This window comes from Choloepus didactylus, chromosome 1 (genome assembly GCF_015220235.1).
Source record: "Choloepus didactylus isolate mChoDid1 chromosome 1, mChoDid1.pri, whole genome shotgun sequence".
NCBI classification, from domain to species: Eukaryota; Metazoa; Chordata; class Mammalia; order Pilosa; family Megalonychidae; genus Choloepus; species Choloepus didactylus.
The window spans coordinates 246,361,465-246,383,423 of NC_051307.1; the positions used below are offsets into that span (position 1 = coordinate 246,361,465).

The 21,959-nt window shown below is 40.8% G+C and overlaps 1 protein-coding gene across 1 annotated transcript in view; it reads right to left on the bottom strand.

The window, feature by feature from the left end:
* Window positions 1–21,959, bottom strand: part of RAB7A (RAB7A, member RAS oncogene family) — a 79,671-nt gene that overhangs the window by 26,565 nt on the left and 31,147 nt on the right. The window contains exons 2-3 of the mRNA XM_037803078.1: window positions 1,811–1,871; window positions 67–193 (exon numbers count right to left, since the gene is read on the bottom strand). Of these exons, the coding sequence (XP_037659006.1) occupies window positions 67–193; window positions 1,811–1,863 (180 nt within the window). The 5' untranslated portion in view covers window positions 1,864–1,871. The remainder of the gene's footprint in view (window positions 1–66; window positions 194–1,810; window positions 1,872–21,959) is intronic.

Here is a 21,959-nt window from a genome sequence, read left to right on the forward strand (position 1 = left end):
AAAACAGATTGAGACTATATGAACTTATAATAAGGCTTGGTTAACAAAGCCGAGATATGTGCTTACCTGCATTGTAACTAGTCTGTCATCCACCATCACCTCCTTTGTCAGAAAGTCTGCTCCTATTGTGGCTTTGTACTGATTACTGAATTTCTTGTTCACATACTGGTTCATGAGTGATGTCTTACCAACTCTGAAATTAGAGAAAAACCACAAGTATAAGCCACACAGGAAGGTACAGAAAACTGATTCTTAAACTTGCAGCTTTAAAAGGAACCTGTTTTGAAGGAGAACAAGGAACTAGCCTGAAAATAGAGGGCAATGCCAGCAAGCTTCCCAGCATTACTCATCTGAGGGGTGTCCTTTCTCTCCTGGGATAAAAATACAGGATACAGATGTGGGCCAGATATTGAAGTCCTGCCAAGCACTCGTACAGGCAACTCAAATGATAGAATCTAGCATTTTTTTCCCTCCAAGAATGATGCCAGTAAATATCCTCCTTTGAAAGAAGCTTCAGCAATAAGATAGTCCAACTATTCTAAAAATATCACTGCAGTCTCTGGTGTTTCTCCATTTAGTGGTTACTATTCAGTTTGATAAAGTAAAACCAGGAGGGATCCAACGGTTTCAAAAGCAGAGACAAATAAACCAGCCAGCTAACTTGCTGCTTTACAATGCTTAAAATCTGAATCAGAAAAAGCACCAATATTCCACTGAATCACAATCTACTTCAATGTTTTTCAGCAAAAAGAAAAGAAAAAACAAAACAAAAAAACCACATACCTCATTAAGAGACAATGTATGGTTTTTTGGGTTTTTGTGAGAAGGCTGGGGCAGGTAAAAGCCCCTGAAGATAATGCAAAAGGCTTTAATATACACAATAACAGCACCTTCCTTTCCAGCAAAGGAAGACATTAATTTAGCTTTTTCATATGTGGAGAATCTGGAAGAACAAATATAGCCCAAGGCAGTGTTCTCCAATTTCCAGAGAACAGATAAGGGAATCTGTGTACCTAACAAGGGCTTGGTGATTCTTCTCAGGCAGGTGTGGGTAACAATGGCCTAAAAGCAGTGCTTTTCAATCCCAGCAGCACACCAGAATCATCTGAAACGTGTGTGTGTGTGCGCATGCACAAACAAGAATTGCAGACGACAGGGGAGATCACTGTTTTATTAAAGGAAGGGCAGGAAACTTTGGAATAAAGAGGCACACCCTCATATATCATAAGTATTACTAACGTGCAGGTCCCAGTCAGTCAGTGCTTTCACAGGTCACTTCAGACGCAGGTCTGAAAAGCAGGGCCACCGAATCTTAAGAGCTACTAAAGAGGTTATTCCAGCCAGGGCAGATCTAGGATCCAGAGTCCAGTTCTCAGTCCCAGGCTCTTTTGCATTTAGGCCTGAATCAGACACAGCAGAAGGGTACTGCACAGTATAACCAAAACCCATCGTGTAACCAAAACCCACTGTAGGTGTGTTGCCAACAACAACAAATCTAAATTAAACAGGACTCCCTAGTCTAGCCAGCTTGGAGAAAAGGGATTCCATGAAAATGCCTTCCATTAGTCATGTATGTTCAAATAGCCACCTTTCCCCTCACATCATGCTAAAACTCAGGGAATGAAGGATAACATTTCAAGGGATCATTCACATTTCCACCCTGCCCTGAAACAGCAGGGAGACCTAAGGCCCTATGCCATTGCTACTGGAAAGGAAGGGGCAAACATCAGAATGGAGGGCAGAGGCTCCAAGAAGGTCAAGTTTAAATCCAAGCCAAACAGCTAAACTCCAATTCATGAGAAAGACTTACCCGGAATCCCCCAGGATGATAACTTTCAGCAACACTTTCTTCCTAGAGGTCATCTTTCAAACTAAAGAGGAAAGAAGAAAGAACTGTGAGAATGAAGGGAATACAAAAGTGAACCACCCCCCTGGTCACCATCAACAAAGCAGCCCCCAGGTCCTGTGCCCTGAGCCTTTCTGGCTGTTTTCCTACCATCGCGGGGCCCTGATACAGAGCAGCATCAGCCATCAGAGCTCTGGTGCCAAAAGCGAAGCAAAGTAGTGTGGCAGGGTCATCCTGCCCCAGGAACACTCCGAACGAAGTCCCCAGAGCTAAGCAAAATAGCCTGGCAGGGCCATCCTGCCCCTAGGACACTCCGAACGAATGTATTCTCTAGCTTGGATGCTGCTGCTATCGATTTGGATTAATGCACCCACTTACTCAATAGCTTGTTCTCTCTCTATTCAGGTCTCTGCTCAAATATCACTTCCTCAGAGAGGTGACTACTTAATCTAAACTACCACACACACACACCCATTTATTTTCTATCTCTTTATTCTGCTTTTTCTTCAGAGCATGTAATACTACTTTAGCATTTCTGTGTTCTGAATTCATCCGTCTTCTCCTTTTTTAATAATCTCCATGAAGACAGTTTTATTCCCCACCTTATCTCCAGTGCCTAGTACAGAATTATCAAATACTGGTTTAGTGCATGAATGAGATTTGACTTAACAGCTCTAGGGATGACCTTTTCCAGAAAACCTTTCAGGCAGCGATCTCTACCCAGGAGCAGACAATAAGTAAGATGTCTCATCTTTGCTCAACCCTCTTCCAGCACTCCCCACGTGTCAAAATAGGGCTCCTGCCTTATTTACCTGAGTCGTCAGAGCCTGGTTCAGTGACTTTCAGAAAATGAGTGGCTTTCAGAAAAACAGGAGTTCTAAATTCTGAATCCCAATGTTACTGACTTATCTAAGGCTTGCTGGAGGAACACACTTCTTCAGGCAGGCAGAATCCCTAGCAGGAGGCCTATGCCCTCTCCTAACATCAGAAATTCAAGATTGAATGTGAGCGTCCTCAAAAATGACCAACATCGTTTGACACAGCCTTGGCCCTGCATCCTCAGCAGACATTTAAGTAGTCAGGGCCGGATATGAGGAATAACAAGGCAAGGGTCTACATTAGTCACTGCCTTCAGTGAAGCTGGAGGAGATAAATGTTTACAGATTAAAAAAAAGCAATTAAGTGGGTTCAATAAAGCCTGTTAACTCTTCTACAGCTTGGGAAAACAAGATAGCCCAGGTCTCAGAAAAGCTACTTTTTAGTTTCATCTTTAATCGTCTAGCTTCTTGAAGGCTGGGGCTGTGGTACTGCCTACAGTGGGTGTGATTTAAGCATGCAAATACTTCTGAATCCTGATGATCTGGATTTTTATTCTGGTTTTGCCACTTATGGGGTGACGTCTGGCAAATCATTTAACCTCTTTATTAGGATAGGGATAGATAGCATCCTAAGGATGCTGAGGACTGAGTAAAATGCTCAAGACAGCTACTAGAATATACTGTTGAATAAATCTTGGCTGCTATCATTTTAATGTGTGCCAAATACAGACATGACTAAACAGAACAAGGAGCCTCGAAGGCAGAGAGAACTAGAAAGTTACAGGACTTAGGCGAAGTAATTAAGCTCCACCACCCTTTTTCATATGCCTGGCTGTCAACTGTTCTCTTTCTGAACAGGTGGTATTGCACCAAAGACTACACACTGAAAGGAATTATTAGAACTGACTGTTCCCCAAGGCAAGAGTAGATAATGAGCCCTATGACAGCAGCTGTCTTCTGTGGGTTCAGAGTCTTTCTTGTGGCTGCAGCAACAGTGTGGACTGGGAGCCAGGCTGGAGGCATAGTTTACCAGGCACTTACACAGGGCCCATGACCTACACCAAGGGTTCACGCTGTCCCACTGCCCCAAGCCTTGTGCTCATGGTTGGATTATAAGGATACCAGCATTTGTGGATAAATATCCTGAAAGTGTTAGTTAGGGGAGAAGAGAGGCAATGCATGTTTCCTTCAGGCTTCCATCATATCATCATATCTAGAATTTTCTTTTTAGCAGCAGTGAGAGGTATACCACAAACCATCCATTATTTGTGGATCTCCACTACCCCCATCTTCCTACCCTTGGACTCCCTTAATCCCTCTATGGTCTGGTACCACATTCTGAGCCAGAACTCACACTGTGACACTTTGGGCAAGTTTAAATTCAAAAAAGAGTAAATTAAAGAAATACACTTCACCCTCCCTGCATTGGAACAAGAGATTTCATTTTTGTCCCCTTCCTTTTGTGTTATCTCTCAAAGAGGCTGGTGTGGCCCCCTTGCCTGGCAAGCAGAGCTCCCACCCCAAGCTGCTTTCCTCATCTGCAAACCACAAACCATATTAATTCCCAAAACTACCCGAAGATGCTGCATGGAAATCTCTTAATTCCCACTACAGCAAGCACACATCCTCAGCCTATAACCTGGTATTTTTTTGTTCCTCCCACAATATGATTTATCCTTGTTTCCAGTGCTTCCGAATTACCATCTTAACAGCTAATATTCCTTTGAATGAATTAAGCATTTAATTAGTCATTCTTGTCCTTAATTTAAAATATCATAAATGTTCTGCAAAGAACATCTTTGAACTTCTCTGCCCATGGGATCGTTTCCTCAGGAAACAGTAATGCCCCAGGAAGGGTCTTCTCAGATTTAATAAACACTCAGACTCACAAGACTACTGCATCACAACTGACACCAGTCTACTGAGAAGGAAGTGGGGCAGGAGCACGGCCTACAGCAGGGCAGTAGCAGGTGGGCTTCAGTGAGAGTTTTTGCCAACAGTCCCCACAGCAGTCCAGCTCAGGTGCAAGGACACTGTGTGGATACACACATGGCAGAGACACAGGAGACTCAGGGACTCAGAACCCTCATTCCTGAAGGGAGCCAATCCTTAGGCAGTGATCAGGCTCCCCCAAGAGATATGTCCAGTGTAAGAGTATGTCAACGCTCAGCAAAACCCAAAGCATGGAGTTCCCATCAGGCATTTACATCCCTTTCAGTCCAGATGCAATTTACCAACCAGGGAACATTTTATCATAAGCAACACCACCCAGCAACATAGTTGACATTATGCTTTTACATAATTCCCAGGGCTACAAGAGCTACAAAGTTACCATAAAGCAAAATTCTCCTGCAGAGGAAAGGGTTTTATTAATCTCAACCCACAGACAGTGTTTAGGAAAGGGGTTACCAAGTTAAAAGTATAAATATTTTCATGACGTTTGCTAATTCATTTTCCTGAAGACTCACTTTCTCAGATTATACTGCAACCACTGGATTAACAGGGTAAAGGACCTAAATGAGTTAAAAGACAATTTTCCTGAGACAAAGAAAATGTGAATAAATGAAGAGATATTTCCAAAAAGAATCATTAATGTAAAGATGCTAATTTTCTCCCATTTAAACAATTCGAAGGATTTTCGCATGTATGTTATAAAAATATAGTATTAATAGCGTGGGGCTGGAATACAAATAAACCAATCAATGAAAGAGAACCCAGAAATGAACATATTTGACAAAGATGGCATCATAAAATTCAGCAGCAATAGGATGAACAATTCAATAAATAGAGCAGAAAAACCTGTGAGAATTAAGATTAGACTCTTACACCTCAGATCCAAAACAGGTTATCAATGGAATAAAGATTTAAATGTAAAAATGGCTATGCATGAAGCTGAAAGTGCTACACACAAATATTAGTAAGTTTTTCTGGGTGATGGGATTATAAATGGGTTTGCTTTCTTCATACTTAACTGTGACTTCTAGAGAAGCACATTACCTTTACACTCAATTAAAAAGCTATTTCCATTTTGGAGAAAAAAAAGTTACCTGCTGACTTCTCAAGTAACTTTTCTGATTACAAAAACATTGCTTGTTCATCATGGAAAAACTGCAGTTGAATGCAGATTTTCACCTTCATTTAGGACTTGCTAAACATCCGAGGGTTGTTAACAAATGGTACTTAAGAGCCAAAGGAATCCCACATCTGGTTTCACTAGGATGTTGATGGCTTTAAATTGGCAAAAAACTTAGGAACTACGTTTTTATACTTAATGTTCTCCAGGACCAAGTAGGAACACTTGTTTCTGGAAGAACTAAGGAGAAACAAAAACAAAAACAAAAACAAACCTTGAAGGGAGCTTTTGCCCAAGAAGCTGCCCAAGAGTGTGCTTCATAATCCCTACTGGCAGTTTCTACTTCTGTAACCATTTCCATTACCACCTTCATGGATTTCTGAAGACAGAAACTATTTTTTAAAATGCTACAACATTTGAAATTTCTGCCTGGTAAAAAGTTCTCTAAATCATAAGACCACTTCCTTTCACAGGAGAATCTGAAGCAGGCAGAGTAGAGAGGAAGAAAAGGTTTCCAATGCCTTTGACACTCCAGTCCTTGGAAATGAGCATTTTGGATAGCATCCATTAAAACACGGATAAACTCTAAAATCTTTTTAGAAAAGGTATACTCAGAACAAACTTCCCTCCTTTTGCTATCAAACCAAACCCTGTCTTTGAAAGAACAAGCATTTTTTGAACCAAACACCAACAGTACTCTACATGCCAAAACAATTCTTTCCTTCGAAGATAACGTTTCTTATGTAATAACCAAATCAAAAGCTAGAATTTTCCTCCATTAGCCTGGAGTTATTACTTTCTTCATCTCAGAAGCTACAAAAAGAAAAAAAAATTCAAATAAATTGGTCAGTGAAAATACTGTTCAGATGACTGACCAAGGGGTCTGGGCTGGGCAGAAGTGCGGGTGGTCAGAGAAGTAGTGACAGAGAAAGCAAAGGGCTGGCAGGGGAAGGGCAACGAGAACAAAGGACTGCTGCAGCCAAAACAAGAGTAGCAGGGAGGAGTAGAATGTTGGGGGTCAGTGGGCAATTTTAAAGTCTGAAATTCCTGGCAGTAGAACCATTTTGTGCAGTTATCAGGAAAACAAGATGATTGTGAGCACTCAAGTGGAGGTGGAGGCTGGATGGTGTTCAAGGAGCAAGGAACCGAAAGCGAAATGTCTGCAAAGCCACCAAGACAATAGTGTAAAGTGGAGGGAATGAAGCCAAACCATGTCATCAGGTCCAAAGTCACAGAGCAATTAAGTGGCAAATGTGGAAATATGAGTGTCAGCCCAAGCTCCAACACCTAACTATGACGCCATGCTGCAATACTAGCTCCCACTGCAAAGGGGATTGTGGTCACTAGGGCTAGGGGTGAGTGGTGGGTTGGGCATTAAAAAAAGTCTCCTGTGGTGATGGTGGCACATACACACACCAGTTCTAGAAACCAAAGACATAAGGCCTACAATCCACTGTTCTGATTTACATGTTGCATTCAATACAAAATTGTAATGATGGCATTAAAAACTGGAACAAATGCTAAAGGTTCAAAATCACTGCAACAGAAATTAATTGTGGTGATGAATGCACAGCTATATGATGGTGCTGTGGACAGCTGCTTGTTGCTTGTACACTGTGGATGATCATATGGAATGTGAATATATCTTAATAAAATGGAATTAAACAAACAAACAAACAAACAAAAAACCCCACTGCAACAGTTAAACCTATTAACTTTCTCTATTTCATTGACATAATCATTGGCTTGGCCTTTCCAAATTGCCTACCCTTAACAGCCAGGTCCTATACACACCATTGGCTTTGCTTTCCCATTCCCCATTACAGTACTGCATTGTATAAAATTTGAGAAGGTAAAACAGAATGAAGCAAAGAAAAAACGCCACCCACAATTCCATCTCCAAGAAGCAATCACTATTAGCCTCTGGAATATGTCATTTCTGTTTGCCTTTAAATGGTTGAGATTACACTGTATACAACTTTGTATCTTGCTTTTTGTACATTAATTATCTCCCCACATTATTAAAAAAGTCTTCATTACCGTTAAGATTAAGATGCATGACATTTCAGCATATGGATATATCCAACCTCTCCCTTGTTATTAAACATGCTGTTGTTTTTTACTTTGCTGAGATGAACCTCTGTACATAATGTCAGCTTAATTATCAGACTCACAAATGTGTGATTACTCAGTTAAACTGTATGAATATTTTAATGGCTCTTGAAATGTACTGGCAAATTATTTTCCAGAATATCTTTGTTTGTTTCCACCCTCACCAGAAGGGAACTAGTATTCCCATTTCAACATACCCCAACTATCACTAGCACAAATCACTGCTAATCAAATAGAGGAGAGTGTCAAACCAGTTCCACTTAAATTTCTTGGATTAGCAGACTCATCTCTACATGTATGTCTCAGCTGTCTGATAATCTGCCTATTTGGTTACTAGAATGTGATCTGTTGAGACACAGTATAAATATAGCTTTCTGGAAGAAGCATCATGTGAACATGGATTTCAGAAGTCATAGGTTTCTGAACAGATTCAAAAGTACCATTCTAAATTTTAACCAAAGACAATTTCTTCTGAGACTCCGTGCTCTGACTGACCACAGAAGAATCAGCAGATCTCCTGCCTTCAAAACTGATGGATTTCAAGGCTCAGAGTGAGATAAGCAAGCAACATTTGCTGATCACATTTTGGACAAAGCCACAGAGAACACCGGGAAGGCATTTTTACGTCATAGAATACTACTGGGCTGATCATCAAGATGAACAGTAGCATCTCTTGTAGGCAGACTCTTCAACATTCCAAAGGAATCAGTTTAGGGCGAAAAAGGTAGAGGAGTATATACAGCCCATGAAGCAAAAAGAAATAAGCACTATTTACTGAACATTCACTCTGTGCCAGTCATTGTACTACAGGCTTCACCTAGGTTACTTCATTTAATCATCAAATAAGCCTGTGAGGTGGACACTAGAAATTCTCATTTAATAGGTAAGGAATTAGAGGCTCAGGTGGTAACCAGGTTTCTAAAAAATATTCAGAAGTGAGACTGGAGCCTAAAGATTGATTACAAAGACCTTCATCTCAGCTACCAGGTTGAGTTGATCATGAAGAGCAAAACGACGTTTCAAGTTTCGAAATAATTCAAAGGATGAGAGGAAGCACAGACAAAACAAGACTGGCCGTGAGCTGATAGCATGGGGGTTCATAACACTGTTCTCGCTACTTTTGTACATTATCTGTAATTTTCCATTACAAAAATTGTAACGTATTTCATACTTTATTTGCAAAACAAGAATATCCATAAGAAAATCAAGAATGTGGACATTTTCACTAATACACTGACATAGCTTCTAGGGCAAACATTCCAGATTAAGGTTTTATAATCAGCCTCTGGTTGGAGGACAAGATTGCTAGTTCTGTAGACAGAAAAATCTGAAAAGACAAATCAGAGGTTAGAAACATTTAGCATACACCTTCTAAAAAGAAGGCTTATACACAAAAAATCTGATTATGGTAGCTTTTTAAAAAATCAGTTTCTTTGATAAAGGGAGAAAAGAGATAATATGAATGTGAATGAATTTGCATTCCTGCCCCAGAGGAGCTTAAAGCGGAAAGAAAAAAGTTCAAAGAAGAGCAGAATTTTAAAAAAAATGACATCACACCATGAGTTCCCATTACAAAGGCTAAAAGGCACTACTAAAGGGTGGTGGAGTAGCAGGAGGTTGCTGGGGACGCCCTTTCCAGGGACATCAGTAATCACACAGCGAAGAAAAAGCAACCCTAAAAAGCACCCGCAAAGCCAGGAGGTGGAAGGGAACAAGTACTGCTGGTTGCAGAAAGTAGGTCTGCTTGGTCTGCTTGGCAGGCACAGAGATAAATAAAGGAAAAATAAAAATTTAGCTACACCAAGACCCAAGCTCAAACAGCAACCATTGTGATGTAAGCTCTTATCACCAACTGCCTCTCTTACTAGGCTTACTAGGGCTCTGTATCATCTCAGCTGAGGAAGCATGGAGCTTAAGACAATTTAGTGCTATTTATGAGATATTTTAAGGGTGCTAGGTGTGTTCTCTGGGGATGGAGATCTAAGAGCAGCCACGTTATCAATACGAGGACTGGCAAATCCAGGAAATACTACAAGAAAGAAATGAGGAAAAAGGACAGATCCACGAAAGACTGGCTTCAGTTAAAACTGAACTTCAAAGTTCTAAGCCCAGGGAAGAGTCAAGAAAAAGTGTCACTGAGTAATGGAAACGTACTGAATTAAAATTGAATCCATAATTTCAAGTAGTAGCAAAATGAGAAGAATAAAACTGGAGATGTTTGGGAAACTCCCCGATCAGCTGGTACAGGTGATGTGGGTACAAGAAGTGCAGACAGAAAAATGGAGGAGGCCATAGCCACATATTTCCAGGAGTACCCAGAGAAGGGGACAACAGAGAGGCAAGAGGTTTCTTCCGGGGATGGGGGCAGGAGTAGAAAAACCACCAGTGTGGTGAGGAGAAGAAAACTGGATGAGTTAATAACGGCTTTGGCAAAAGCCATCTCCGTAGAATGATAACGTCAGCTTTTAGAAGTTAAGGATAGTGTTGGTCCTGCAGAAATTAAGACAAGAGGATTAGTCAGCAAAGCAGAATTGGGCAATTGGTCAGGATGATTACTGACAACGTATAGCTTGTATTATCTGATTTCTGATCATGGCATGAATAGAGCTCTTAAAGCCTCAGGACTACCAATCAGTGTTATATTAATCTTACTACATTTATTCACTGAACAGATATTGAGGGAAACAGACACTGTGCCCCCTAGATTAAAGGAAAAAAATCAAACAAAACACAAAAATAAAATACTATTGTGATAAGACATGCATTAAGTTAATTTTAAGGGTAACTGTCCTAGCTGGGAGAATTACGGAAGGATTCCTCCAAGATAGACCAGCTGAACCTGGATCTGAATAAGGCAAAGACGACAGCAAAGTGATTTCCCAGCAGAAAAAATAACACAGGCAAAGGCACTATTGTAGGAAGAAACAAAGTATAAAGCATGGAAAGCAAGCTGGGGTGGGTGGAAGGCAGAGGGAGAGCAGGGCAAGAAGCAGCTAGAGGTGCAGGGGCCAGACACATGGGACCATGAAGGCCAGGCCAAGGTCTTCAAACCACAGAGAAGGAGAAGCCCACCTTCTGAGATTTGTAAGCAGCAGTGTCCAAATGGTGAAGCATTCACCTTACCTGTGATGTGGGAGCTGGAGCAGAAGGAGGGAAGGCCCCCTGACAGAACGGTGAAGAAGGGGGCTGTCAACTTCAGACAAGAGATGGCTGCAATAGAGCTTGGTGAAAGCAGGAGGAAATGGGGAGCATTTTAGAGGATTTTAAGTAAAAATGGATAGCATTTAGTGTTGGACTAGATTGGGAAGGATGCAGGACATGAGAGGAATATCAAGAAAGTCATCTAAGGTTAATGTTTTAAGCAACTAAAAAGATTTTTTGTATCATGTATCACTGGAAAAGAGCCAGGTGTTTTTTTGGGAGGGAATTTTGTTTGGTTTTAGACATGCTAGGTTTGAGGTGACTTTGACACACAAAGAACAGATGATTTTTATTCAGTTAAGTGTGTATTTCATTTGGTTAAATGCCCATGATATCTTTAAATGGAAAATCAATACTCTATGATGTATAATTGAGGGGAGGATAGACACAGACCAAAAATACAGGTGAGAGAAAGGATCTGAATAACAGTTACTGTGCACTGTAAGAAAAATTCAGTCAAAGCAGAGGTACCATTTAAGTGGGGCCAAACCAGATTGGAATTTGTCAAAAGGGGGAACCCACACTTAGGGTCCAAACGGACAGGGCAGTGAGCAGGGTCTGTTTGAATTTCTTGCCTTGCTGAAGCAGTTTGTACCCTGAAAAGTTTGAGAGCCACTGACTGCTTTAACAGACTCGAGGATCTGGAAACAAACACTTACATGAAATACACATTCAACTACTTCCATGCTACACAGTTCATTCACAGGGATTTCCAAGACTAAGAAAAATAACAGCTCTGTTGAATTTAACATATTCCCCTTCTCCAATATTAGAGGGCTTGGGGCAATCTAGCAACCAAATCTATTTTTAAAAGATACTTTTATATTGAGTTATATCTTAAATTCACTGTTAACTGAGGGAATGCTTGTTTGTGCTTGGATTTTATGGCTTACGTCTAGATGCCTGTGCTAAAACGGGAATGTCAGCATGTGCCCAGACACTGAGAGCAATCCAAACAGAAGGCTGCCCTTGCCTTCTAGAGGTTTGCTGTTTGGTTAGACAAGGTGACGTAAACAATCACTACACAGGGCAGTATAAAAACGGTGCTTCAAGAGTAAGTAGTACAGCCAGGAAGAGAACATTCCCAGCCAGAAATACTGAATGTTTTCAAAATCAAGACTAAGCAACTATTAAGGAAGGCGTGTTCAGCGTGTCAAAATTAATTGGCCAGGACATTTTGCTTGTTTTCATTTCCTTACAAGCTTCAGACAAGTCCCCGAGAAGCACAGTGGAAAATGTTAAAGGACTAAAATTAGAAAGAGCAGGACTGTGAAGCCTGATCTAGAAAACAAAAGCTAATGCCAGGCTGCTATGGGTGCTCCAGATGACCATGAAGGGGAGACACTTTGTCTCAATCCTTGCTACCTTTCTCCAGAAAATGCCTCATTCCCACCCCCAAACACCTGGTCTTGGGTAAGTTTGCAGCTCCTGCAGGCCCACACATCCTTCATGCCTTTGTACCCAGGAGCCTGCTCATCTGGAAGGGGGTGATATCTAGAGAGGCTCTCTCCCCACCCCCAGAGCATCTGGGTTCCAGGGCACCCTTTTATCATACTGAATCATGACAAATGTTTATTTGTCTATGTCCTAGCTGGGGGAGGGGAAGGTGGAGGTGGTGGTGGGGAGAGACAAGTTCTCCTTAAAGCTAGTTTCCCCTTCATCCCTGAATACCCAAACCCAGCAGTGCCATCATACGTGAGGACTTGGTAAACAACTGATGAACAGGCAAGTGCACAAGCCCTGACGACAAGGAAGGGACATGGAGAGCAGCAGTCTTTCTTGGTTTACATACAAATTTTCAAGTTGCTGCCCCTGTAAGTGCCGTCCTCTAGGTTCCCCAGAACCAATGAGGCTAAGTTACTTACCACAAGGCTATCTTTTATTCAAATGAAGACTATAAGGTCTTGCCCACCATGGCACCATATATATGTATATATATCACTTAGCAGGAAATGCTGGCTGGCAATTCTGGCCAGGGAGCATTCTCTGAAGTAGTAATATTAAGTAATAGGTACGGTCTGTGTAATCACTTAAGACATTCCTTCCTTGTGCTCATGGACCTTGATCTTTTAGCAGTGAGCAGCCAGAGAGAGCAGAAAACCCAGAAAGGTTATACAAGACATAAAGAAATGCCTTAGCAACCCCTCCTTTCCTTCATCTTTGCTGACTGCCCCACCTCTCCCTAGAGCCTATCACGGACAAATCAACTGGCATGCACTGCAGTGATGCAGTGGCAAAATGTGAGAACACAAAGGTACTTTTTTTTTGCTTTACAGCAGGCCTTAGTACCATAAGTCCTGCTGCCCCTGAACCCTAGCCCGGGTAGAATATGGGGTATTATGAGAGGTGATCCTCTTGCACACTGATTACAGGGCAGGAAGGCAGACAGCAAAGCTCCCCACTCACATGGGTGTTAGCCTGTGCCACAGGGAGGATTTTTCCGGCACATGCAGCATTTGTCCATTCAGCCAGGGTTCAAACGGCAGCTTCTTCCTTAGAACTCAAGACTTATGCACAGAAAAGAAAAAGAACTTGTTTACAACCACCATAGTCATTTGTGGAGCCTGGATTTGAACTCAGGCTGTCTGGTGGCTGGTTCTTGACCATTCAAATGTTCACTGGGTACCTTAAGTGCAAAATACAAGACAATGTTCTATATTATAGTTCTGCTTTGATTATCCCATTCAAAGAAGATGCTAAGGACTTGAGATCACAGTCCTTACCATACGATGCCCAGAAGCAGATGCTCCCAAACTCTCAGGGAGAAGGCTAAATGGTTGTGCCGAACAACAGGCAGAGAAAGATGACTAGAAATTGCCAAAATAAGGCAACATAAGCCCACCCTCGATGAAGGAGGCGAGATAGCAGTGGGAAAAGCATGGGCTTTAGGGTCCCAGCCATGGTTTAAATCCCATCTCAAACACATTCAACTGTGTGCGTGAAATGAGCCTCTGCTTTCATGTGAAAAAAGGCTACTTCTAAACTCTACAAATTAGATAATGCAGAAGAAAGCTCCTAGCATATCAACTAGCACATGAAAGACATTCAGTAAGTGGCCATGATGAAAACCTTGTGCCTAGTATACAAATATTATTCCACCTACCACATCTCACTACTGCAGTTTCTCGTACTACCTTTCCAATCTTTGTGATATCCACACGTCAATTCACTGAAATGCGTCTGAGGGACTAGCTGTATTTCTAATATTTGTTACACATTCATCCACATACCACCTAAAATTATAATGTGTATCACCACTGATGCGCTGCACCATACTTCAGCAAGCACTGCAGTGGAGAGCCGTATAAAGCATAAGACCCTTGCCATTTGAGAAAAACATAGGGAGACCTTTGTGAACTTTTAATTGGCTAACACCAGAAGAAAAGAAAAACAAAGCAGCGCTAAGAAAGTGGTGCTGGGCCACTAAGTGACTTATTCTCATTATACCAATTTGAACTGACTCAGCCTCTACTGATTTTGCAGTGACAGTATAGGCACGTGAGGCCTACGGCTGGGAGCTAGCACTCACGCGATCCTACCCACATAAGCTGTTGTTATTTCCTCACCTTCTGATCCTCTAGGACCATCTCAGGCTAAAATATCCTATGCCCTGACATCTCTCCTCTATGCCCCACTTCATCATATTTGGCATGTGTCTGATTCTATGGTCACTAACCATGGGCTGGGGGTAAACACGCCTCATTCAGTTCGAACACCTGCTGCGTGCCCACTCAGTATCAGTGACAGGGTTAGACGCCACGGCTGACCTTCCAGAGACTGCAAATGCTTTCTTACTTCACAAGCTGATAAGTAAACCATCCTGTTTTGTAGTTTTGCAAGTGTTAAAACTGGAAATTTCAGGGGCCAATTCAAAATCCGTTAACCAGACAAGAGGTTCTATGTAATTCTATATATTTAGAAATATCTAGTCAGTTGGAAGAGAAGTACAAAACCAAATTACCCTAAATTCAACTGCAGTGGGTCCTTAGAAGTCATTTTATCTCAACTCAATAGGAGAGACACCACCACAACACTGACACCACCCAGTTTCTCTCTGGACACTGCCAGTGACGACAAAACCACCTCCTGTGCAGTCTGTTCCATTTTCAGACAACTTTAATTTTTAAAGTGATTTAGTTAACTGAAACCTATCCCTATGTTTCCTCTACCTACCTTGTCCTCTGAAGCAGTACAGTGCCAATCTAATCCTTCTCCAGCCAGACATCATTAGTTGCAGACACTCAGTTTCTCCATCACCAGATCAAACATCTGGGGTTCTCTCAACTCTTCTCCATGCAACATGGCTTTCTAGATCCCTTAACTTCTGGCTGCCTATCTCTGGATTAGATTCTGCTTGCTAATATGTCTTTTAAAATATCTGTATCTTTGTACAACTTCCATACATAACTAAAAAACATTGATACTTTTAAGAATGTCAACTCAAGACAAAAAAGGATGGCTGATGGAGAATTTTTCAAACTTCCAAGAACTTACTGTGAAGGTGTGAACTGCGTTCCTCACAGGTACCAGTCTTAGGAGTCATTATAATTGCCCAAGGATGCCAACCCTCAATTAGTCTAGACCATGCATTCCCAATGGAGTGATATAACAAGGGTTTGTGGCCTTCTTGGAGCCATAATCTATAAGCAGATATCTATGGTATTAAAATTTCATTGCACTATGTGATGATACTGTGAGTGACTGATTGTATACTTTGGAAGGATTGTATTGTGTGTGAATATATCTCAATAAAACTGTATTAAAAAATTTCATTGGAGGAGGGGAAACAATTCGGAAAAAAATATATGTCTAAAAAGGCTGGGGGAAGGGGCATACACACACAAAAAAAGTTTGAGAAACACTGGTCTAGACCTAAGCTACTGTCTAGAACAGTGGTTACTAGCCACTGATGTCTAACTTTAAATGACATTTAATAAAATATAATACAGTTCCTCAGTAGTACTAGCCACATTTTAAGTGCTCAAGAGGTACACATGGCTAGCAGCTATCACACTGAACAGTGCAGATAAGGAAGAATTCCATTATCACAGAATGTTCCATTCATTACACACTGCAATTCTAGACAATTCTGGGGGCATTTTACTAGAATTAATAAATATTCTTCCAATATCTCCAGTCTCAACTTATGATCATTACTCATTTCATTACCTTATACTTGGATAACCCAACTTCTTTCACTCTTTTTATCCCTTCCCTCTTGAGAGCACAGTAAAGATAATGGTTCTTCAAGAGCAAACTTCAGGTATTATTCAACATATGAAGTCTTCATTAGACGCAAATATTAAACTGTGAACAGTGAGATAATGGTTGCATCACAGCTACTTCAGAATCCAAAATACTTGAAAATATTTGTCCTGGCAGACCAGGAGTCCAAACACTATACCGAGATCTTTGTAACCTCTTTGAGACTGAGGTTCAGTTAACTGCTTCACAATCACTGACTTACGGGAAAGGAGGGGAGCACAGAAGCAAAGGGACATTCAAGTCAAAGCATGCACTACCATTAACAACACAGGAACACCAAGGACCAGAGGCTGGTCACTTCAATCTACTGCACAGATTATAGAATCCGTGTCTGAGCAAGATAAAGTTATGAAAACTTAAACACAAGTCTTACAATCCTGCACAACACTCATACTCTGAGTAGGTGTGAAACTCTGCTGGTTACAGTTTAGATAGTTTCATTAGATCTGAGAAGGTCCTCTTGAGAAATGCAATTTTGTAAGGGGCTCATGTGTATTTTATTCTCAAGCACTCTTCTAAAAACCATGGCATACTGAGGTGTTTCACAGGACTGGATTTATATTCCTCAATAATTTCTTCCTCACCGTTTCCCGAAACAAGATTTCAAAGTAAAAGAAATTCAGTAAGGTATATGATCATCTGTCTCCACACTTGGAATTTTTTAAAACTCCAAAACAAGAATAGCAAATAATGTACAATGATGATGATGATGATGATGATGATGATGCTTGCTGGGTAATAATAATAATAATAATAATAATAATAATAATAATAATAATAATGATGTGCCTGCTGGGGCCAGATGCCAAAAAATAGTCTTCAATCTTCTGTTGAGGAGCCCCACAGTTGAGGAAATTTTCTACCAACATAGAACTTAAAGCATATTCTTTCTTTCCATTGAAGGGTAGGTAAAACAGTAAGAGTCTAATGAGGAAATAACCATCAACAATGAACAAACACAACCTTGAGGAGTAGCAATGTGCCTGAGCCAGGACACCTGTGCCCGAGTAGGGCTCTAAATCGTAGATGCTTAACAAACTAGTCGGGCGGGCCATGATTCTGGCTCACTGAGTGCTCAACCATGTGACACAGATTTTAAGTCCCCTTAGGAATTTAGGAAGTAAGAGAGGAAACACAGGCTAGAAAGAGAAGGAAGGAAGCAGAAATCAGACAAGGACCTAAAGACTAGGAGTGTTTGGATGACAGGGACAAGGACACTGGAGAAAAGGGAGTATGTATTGATCAAATGCTTCCTCATCCCAAGCACAATAGGATTCCTTCTCTAGCAAAGCAGGGCATGAAGCCAGGAGAGAGAACTAACTCCTCACGCTGTGAAGGTTCTGATGGCCTCAGCCACCTACATTTTTTCAACAGGGAGCCAGCCACACATACCCAGAGATGGAAGACACGGTCCAAGCACAAAGGAAAAAAAGCCAGTAGCCCAGGAAACTCTTTAAAATCACAAGGAATGTTGTTTAGCTGAAGACTTCCTCTCCCCTAAAAATTTACCATCATCTATCAAAAATGCCCATCCAAGGTAAGCAGGAGGGGTATTATAAAAGCACTGCTTTTAAGTCAACTCCCAAATAAGGAAAAGAAGAGTAGTATTTACTTCAAAAAAAAAAAAAAAAAAAAAAAAAAAAAGTCATTTCGACTTGGATTTTTTTCAGCAAGAGAAAAATGGGGGATTTGCCTTCTTAATTATATTTTTCTTAAGCTGTTAAAATTGTTTTTTTTTTCCTTTTTGTTTTCATTTGTCAGAAAAAATTAGGCTCAAAAAACGAAGAAAGATGGAGGGCGGGGAACCTCCCATCATTTTAGAGTTGACCGAGCCAAGCAGCCTAGTAATAGAGGTTGCTGCACATAACTGACAGATGACTGCGCAGTTGATTATCTTCTTTTATAATAGGCTTCTCTATTTCCCCTGATGATTTCTGTCTCTCCAGTGTATCCAGTGAGGAAGACAAATCGTAAATGTAAATGTCTTCTGGGTTCCTAACTAGGACCCTGGCCTGGTTTAAAATTTGAGCTGGTTTCAAGAGGTTGACAGAAACTTCTATCAGGCAGATTTCATAGGTATCATACCAAAAGCACAATCTACAGAAGAAAAAACTGATGAGACTTCATCAAAATTAAGCTTCAAAAGACACTGTTAATAGAACAAAAAGACACACACTGGGTGAAAATATTAGCAAATCACACATCTGAATATAAAAGAACCCTCAAAGCTCAATAAGAAAACGAACACTAAAAAAGGGGACAAAGATTAAACAGATACTTTCATTAAAAAAAAAAATGACAAATAAGTACATGAAAAGATGTTCAACATCATCACTCATCAGGGAAATGCAAATTAAATTTAAGGACTGTACCAAAGCACTGGTGAGAATATGGAGCAACTGAACTCTCATACACTGCAGGGAATGTAAAATGGTAAAAGCATTTAAAAAATTTAAAATTACATTTTGAGGTGATGAAAGTGTGCTGGAAATTAGTGGTAATGGTTGCACAATCCTGAGACCATACTAAAACCACTCAACTGTATGAGTTAAAAAGAGTGTATTTTATCTCAACTAAAAAAATAGAAAGGTAAATAAACACCTACCACATGCCCCGTCAATTCCCTTCCTAAGGATTTACCCTGAGAGAAATGAAAGCATAAGTCCATACAAAGATTTGTGCATAAATGTTCACAGCAGCTTTATTTGTAACAGCCCCAAGATGGAAACAAGCCAAATGCCCATCAATAAGAGAATGGATAAACTATTTGGGGTTTATATATACAACACTCAGCTATAATAAGGAATGGACTATTAAAACATGCAATATGGATGATTGTCAAAATAATGATAGTGAAAGACACCAGACACCTCCTCCTAAAGAGAGTACATAGTGTAAGATTCCATTTATATAAAGATTCTAGAAAATGCATGCTAGAAAGCAGATAAGAAGTTGCCCAGAATGGAGATGGGTAGGGCGGCAAGACAGAAGGAAATGGGTATGTTCGTTATCTTGAATGTGGTGATGGCTTCACAGCTGTATACATATGTCAAAACTCAAAGTGTACAGTTCAAATATGCACAGTTTATTGCATGTCAATTATACATAAATAAAGCTGTTCTAAAAAGCAGGTAGAGGCCAGCTGTTTGCAGATTATTTGAGGGATGGCATATAAGAGGCAGTAAGCTTGCTTTACTTCAGTTCTCACTTCACCCAGAGCCAGAGGAGACCAAATCTGGATTTTCAGCTTAGATTTTTCTTAATTATTTGCTGCATACACATATGCTGTGTTCTACTAGCACCTAAAAAGCCGTAACACATATAAAACCCTTCCACCCACCCAAATCTGTCCTTCCTAAGGGGAACATTCTCATCCTGTTCCCAGACTCAAAACCATCTCCTATGTTCCTTTACCACAACCACCACATCTGGTCCAGTCCTATCCATGCTAATCTTCCCCACATCTCTCCTTTCCATTTCCTAGGTTTAGTCCTCATTACTTCTTGATTCTCAATTTATTTCCTTACCCCTAGGCTCTCTCTACTCTGTAGTCTGTTTTGCTAAATACAGTATTAGCTACTAAAATTCAGAGCTCCTTGTTCTAATACTTCAGGTCCTCCAAGAGCTTGATCCCAACTACCTTTCAAGGCTACTACAGCACAGGTCTATTTGTTTGCCATACCCAACTTCCCCTTCTAGCTTCACTGGTCTCCCCACACTTTCCAGACCCAAGAAGGAGAATCCCTGTTGTATGCTGTGACTCAAATCCAGCCAGCAACTCCTGATTAGACCTGACCAAAGGGGCAACCAATCCATAGCTTGGGCTGAGCCACTCCAATTCTCACTGAGTAATCTGAAGTTACTAGCATGGTTAAATGGTGGCAGGAACTAGGTCTGAAGGCTGAAGCCAGAGCTTGTCTCACAGCAAGTGAGAACCAGGTGCAAATCAAAAGAAAAGGAGAACCCACTTCACACCCACCGGAATGGCTATAATTTAAAAACAACAACAAAATCTAGCAAGTGTTGACCAGAATGTGGAGAAACGTGAACTTTCATATATTGCTAGTGGGAAGGTAAAATGGTGCAGCTGCTTTGGGAACAGTTTGGGAGTTCCTAAAAAAGTTAAACATAAGGGTTACCGTATGACCCAGCAATTCCACTGAAACTTATATCCATGAATGTTCAGAGTATCCTTATTCATAATAGCCAAAAAAAAGGAAACAGCCCAAAGGTCCATCAACTGATGAATGGAGAACAAGCTATGAGTAAGCAAAATAAACTGGGCCCTCACAGGAGTAAAAAAGTCAAAGGGAGAACAGACGAAAGACCATGAAATGTCACACAGAGATTATGCCCTCCCCATTCCCAAAGAGCTGGGTGGCAAATGAATTTCCAAAGATTTCCTCCTCTATCCTTCTCATAACCCTTCCCACCCAAGTCAATGTGGGTGATGAGCAGTGTGCCAGGAGCCCTGCTCACACTCCATGCCTGCCCCCTACACCCAACAGAAGCTCCTCTAGCCACGACTTCTCACTATCGCCAGAAACTCTTCCCGTCCAATGCTCTAGACTTCTATCCCTGAGTCCACCAGTGACACTGTGTCCAACTGGAATGACATTCCTGCCCCTTTTCACCATCCCTGCTTCTCACACTTTACCCACCCACCCTTTCTAACCCAACTCAAACAATATCAATTAAATGAGATTACACCAACTAAATGAAGAAATCCCTAAGTCTTCAGCTGACCCGGTCACTCACACATGCACAAATGTAAAACGTAACTCTGATGTGCTTCACTGAATGAATACAGGGGCTCAAACATGACACCCTGAATACAGTTACAATCAATAAATATTTGCCAAGTGGCATTATTCCAGAGGACAGAATCTGAACCAGGTTTTCAACAAGCAAATTTCAAGACAACAAAACAATCTCAAAAAGGAAGCAGGATACTTCAAGAAGTACCGAGTACATTCATCACAGGAAGCAGAAGATGGGTCTTTCATCAAGATAGCAGGTATAGGACTGGACTAAATCTACCATATGACTCCTTTCTGGCTTTGTGATGTTCAAATTAGCTACCAAGGATACTTGAAAATAAAAATCAAGAGCTGACCATGATTTTCTGTAGGGAAGAGGAAGTAGCTCCTAACCAAAGATTACTTTTACACCAATTCTGATGAAAAAACCAACATGATTTTATTAAAAATGACTACTCCATACAGTAACTCTTTACTCTGAAAATCAGTAATTACAGGAAAAAAAAATAACGTATCCTGTGTTTTTAATAGGAGCTTTACCAGTTGACAAACGGAAAACAAAAAACAAAAAACTGATGAATGCCAGTAGAAGGAATATAGAAGGAATGCTAAAATAGGGAAAAAAAAAAAAAACAACAAAAAACATTTTGTAATCCTCAATGAAAACAAAAGGTTCAGGTACAGATCATCAATGATGCTAAAACCATAGGTGAGAGGTGGATGGGGAACTAGAGATTGCGTGGCACCATGAGATCACTTCTTAACCACAAAGCCTGGGGGGTGGGGAGGACAAGTATCTTTACAGTGCACTGATATGGCTGTGACAACCTTAATACAGTGATTAAACACAGCATCACTAATACTGGGACCCCCAGATATCATAT